The following is a 4,690-nucleotide window of genomic DNA, read 5'->3' as shown; positions in this document are numbered from 1 at the left end:
GTAAATATATAAATTAATACATATATTGTTAATGTAGGTCCTCATATTAATGCATGGCACTAATGAGCACCAGATAAGTGTCAGGTATTGTTCTTATTAAGGGAAACTGATCAAAATTTAACTCATGGGTAAATGGTGGTAGTGTTAGTCACTAAATAGTGTCCAACTCTTTGCAGCCCCATGAACTGTAGCCCACCAGGCTCCTCTGTCCATGGGATTTCCCAGGCAAGAATACTAGAGTGGGTTGCCATTTCTTTCTCCAAGGCATCTTCCTGACCCAGGGATTGAACCCACGTCTCCTGCATTTGCAGGCAGATTCTTTACCACTGAGCCACCAGAGAAGCCCTCACTTATATAAAGGGCAGAGATTAGAGAAATCAAGACAGTAAAACTTGAGGTGCCAATGCACCTCAATGGGTTACTGATGCTTGTATTACTTGTTCAAAGAGGATTTAGAAGGCAAGAAATAGCATAATTCAGTGGGTAAGCTACCTATTTTTGGCCCTCAATTTCCTCATTCTGCAGAGAAGAGGTGATAAAAAACCTCATTGATAGAGGTAATGTGTTCAAAGTGCTTGGCACCAAGCCTAGTTGAGAGTGAGTGTTTAGGAAACAGGTACTGTTTGCAACTTGATTTTATTGAGCAGACACCATGTTTAGTTTTTGGTAATACTGGAAAAAAGAAAATTCAGTTGATTTTGTGATTAAGTGTATTTTAGGATGTACCACCTATTTATCTCAAAATGTATTTGTGATTAACTCTTCACCCCTACCTCTACCTACTCCTGTATCTTTCCCTTTCTGTTTCACAGAAAAAATTATGACCTCAGCATCCAAAGGAATTCTCCGCCCATTTTTAATTGTCTGCATTATCCTGGCCTGCTTCATGGTGTGTCTGTTCATTTACATCAAGCCCACCAACAGCTGGATCTTCAGCCCGATGGAGTCAGCCAGCTCAGTGCTGAAAATGAAAAATTTCTTCTCCACCAAAACTGGTGATTTTAATGAAACTACTATTCTGATTTGGGTGTGGCCATTTGGGCAGACCTTTGACCTTACATCTTGCCAAGCAATGTTCAACATCCAAGGATGCCATCTCACGACAGACCGTTCTCTGTACAACAAGTCTCACGCAGTTCTGATCCACCACCGAGACATCAGTTGGGATCTGACCAATTTACCTCAGCAGGCAAGGCCACCCTTCCAGAAGTGGATTTGGATGAATTTGGAATCACCGACTCACACACCACAGAAGAGTGGCATTGAGCACCTGTTCAACCTGACTCTAACTTATCGCCGTGACTCAGATATTCAAGTGCCTTATGGTTTCTTGACCGTAAGCACAAACCCCTTCGTGTTTGAAGTGCCAAACAAAGAGAAGTTAGTGTGCTGGGTCGTAAGTAACTGGAACCCTGAGCATGCCAGGGTCAAGTATTACAATGAGCTAAGCAAAAGCATTGAAATCCATACCTATGGGCAAGCATTTGGAGAATACGTGACTGATAAAAATTTGATTCCTACCATATCTACTTGCAAATTTTATCTTTCCTTTGAAAACTCAATCCACAAAGATTATATCACAGAAAAGCTCTACAATGCTTTTCTGGCTGGCTCTGTGCCTGTTGTTTTGGGGCCATCTAGGGAAAACTATGAGAATTATATTCCAGCAGATTCATTCATTCATGTGGAAGATTATAACTCTCCAAGTGAGCTAGCTAAGTATCTGAAGGAAGTAGACAAAAACAATAAATTATATCTTAGTTACTTTAACTGGAGGAAAGATTTCACAGTAAATCTTCCTCGATTTTGGGAATCACATGCATGCTTGGCTTGTGACCATGTGAAAAGGCATCAAGAGTATAAATCCGTTGGTAATTTAGAGAAATGGTTTTGGAATTAAAGTTTTCCATCATTTGCACATTTGGCAAATCATTTTGATGAGATATTATCCAGGTTTTAAGGATGAGAAGAGACATTATTCTGCTTTTGTGTCATAATTTATTTGTATCACTCTCTCGGGTGACATGTATATTTTGATGGAGATTTTTAAGAGTGCAGCATCAGCAATCACTCCACTTGGTTTTAAATTATCTTATATATACCTAATTATGTGACCTAAAAAATAATTTATTATTCTTTATCATTTGTAAACCTCTTTTTTTCATATTTTTTTGTTATCTCTAATGTAACTGTAATTTGATTGTTGTTCCTACACTGATCAGTTGTTTCATCTACTTGGTAAATGAAGACACATATCTTCAAATATGAAATATTTTCATTAAACATTATCATCTCTCGTTCCCAGTTGGCATAATGAAGCAAAGGAAAATCAATTTGTAATTGAATTCTAACCTCTTTGACTTGAAGTTGAACAATGTATAACTTTCTCTATTTGATCTGTTTTTCACCTGTTTGTTACATTTGTGAATGCAGAATTATTCATGTAGTGAATAAGCCAGATAGTGGAGCAGAACTGTTCTATTCAGGAAGCTATTAGGCTTCTCGTTTATTTTCATTAAGTTGACTTGCAAATGTAGTCACTTGTTCTCATGATATTAAGCTAAATTACTTAAGTATTTTTAAATATCCAATTTGGGGCGATTTTTGGTGCCTGGGAAATAATCCTAGTAACACTTAAGAAAAGCTAAGATAGTTTTCTTCCTGATCTTAACACTCATTATTATAATAAAACAAATAATCTCATCAAATGACAAAGGAAAAAGGTAAGTGTAGACACAAGTCATGTTTATAAATGGTACATTTATGTACAGTTTTTAACATATCAATTTAAAATATTTTTTTCCAAAGGCCCAGTGTCTAAAACATTTTCCTATACCATATGGACATCTAAACTGAATAATTGAGATGTTTGTCCTATTATTTAAAAGAGCCTAAATAAAATTAGGGCTTCCCTGGTGGCTCAGATGGTAAAGAATCTGCCTGCAATGTGGGAGACCTGGGTTTGATCCCTGGGTTGGGATGATACCCTGGAGAAGGGAAAGGCTACCCACTTTAGTATTCTGGCCTAGAGAATTCCATGGACTGTATAGTCCATGGGGACATAAAGAGACATACACTACTGAGCAACTTGGCTAAATAAAATTATCATCCAGGTGTTAAGTATAAAATGTTAAATATAATGAAGGAGTCAATAGGGAACACATGCTAACCCAAAATGAGACCTCAATGCATATTTGTTGAATTAATAAATGGATGACATTTAATGTCATCAGAAAAGCTTTGCTTATTCCAATAAAGTGACAGCTCTAGTCTAGAGTTGCTAACTTGAGATGATGTTTTATATCCATTTTTGTAATTATCCATAAACGGCAATATGACCATCACCCTCAGGGTTTTACAGAACCTGAATAAACTTTCATTACACTAAGTTTTTAGAGAATTCACCCCTGAACTTTTAGTTGCTCTACAGTGTTTCTCCTCCATAAGTTTTAGGGCTGGATATAAGCAGAGAACAGTAGGTGTGAAAAGATGGGACTCTAAGGATTCTCAAAGAAAGCATTTCCCAGAAGAATCTTTAATGACTTTATTCCAGTCAGACCAAAAACCCAACAAAAGTGTTAGAATGTAATGATGACATCTATTTGAGTCTATTTGTGAATTATTCTAATAGTCCTCTACATCAATGGAACTCAAATCCACAATTTTCTACATCAAATGGAAGCTAGACAGAGAGGCAAATTTGAATTCAGAAAGCAGGAGTTTATGTCCAACAATCCAGTCTGCCTGTGAGGAAAGGAGCTCTCAGTACCACTAGAAGGATTTGAACAGAGGAAAATTACTGCATTGGTTGAAGGGCTGTTTGATCTTCAGGTTCATTCCTTTACCAGTGATTGAACAGGCTCCTTGTGTCAGGCAAGGCCCTAACCAGAGAAAAGATGAACAAGGTACCATCATTGCCTTAAAAGAACTTACCATTAAGTCAAGAGATAAGGAAAACTTCCTTTGAGTCTTATGTTTAGGCACATATGGACTTCCCTGGTGGCTCAGACGGTAAAGCCTCTGTCTACAATGTGGGAGACCCGGATTCGAGCCCTGGGTTGCGAGATCCCCTGGAGAAGGAAATGGCAATCCACTCTAGTACTATTGCCTGGAAAATCCCATGGACAGAGGAGCCTGGGAGGCTACAGTCTATGGGGTCTCAAAGAGTCGGACACGACTGAGCGACTTCACTTTCACTTTCACTCTGAATGAAATTTATATGAGTCACTGCTGATTTAATGAAAATAAGATAATAAATTTCTCCAACTGATAGCTATTTGACCCGTTTCTGAGCCACAAACTTTGTTTATTCATTTGACCCAATGGAAGATGCCTGTCATATTATCTCTTATAACTGGATAGCATCCAGAAATTGCATGTCTGTGTAGATGCCCTCCTAGATGAGGAAAGATTTCCACCCTCATTTATTTCATCATGTTCAAATAGATTCAAACATTTATGTTTATGTTGTTATCTTTTTGACCTACTAAAAAGTGTAGGGATCTAAAAAGAATGCATTACTAACAAATTTAGAAATATCTACTTTCTTCAAAAGCAGAAAAGCATTCAATAAAAAGCCTTTACTGCAGTGGATGCTCATGATTTCAAAAAACCAAGAAACCTGAGGGCAGTACCCTTATTGTCAACTACGAGTTTGGTCTCTTTCTCAGTCTGAGACTATAATTATATT

General features: G+C 37.5%; 1 protein-coding gene across 1 annotated transcript; it reads left to right on the top strand.

Moving 5' to 3' along the window:
• Positions 1-818: 818 nt before the first annotated feature.
• Positions 819-2,889, top strand: FUT9 (fucosyltransferase 9). Its single transcript, XM_040239152.1, has one exon. It carries the CDS (start codon positions 821-823, stop codon positions 1,898-1,900), a length of 1,080 nt encoding a protein of 359 aa, XP_040095086.1. The 5' UTR covers positions 819-820; the 3' UTR covers positions 1,901-2,889.
• Positions 2,890-4,690: the final 1,801 nt, after the last annotated feature.

Source organism: Oryx dammah, unplaced genomic scaffold, assembly GCF_014754425.2.
Source record: "Oryx dammah isolate SB20612 unplaced genomic scaffold, SCBI_Odam_1.1 HiC_scaffold_4, whole genome shotgun sequence".
NCBI lineage: Eukaryota > Metazoa > Chordata > Mammalia > Artiodactyla > Bovidae > Oryx > Oryx dammah.
This window is presented reverse-complemented; position numbering and strand designations above follow the sequence as displayed.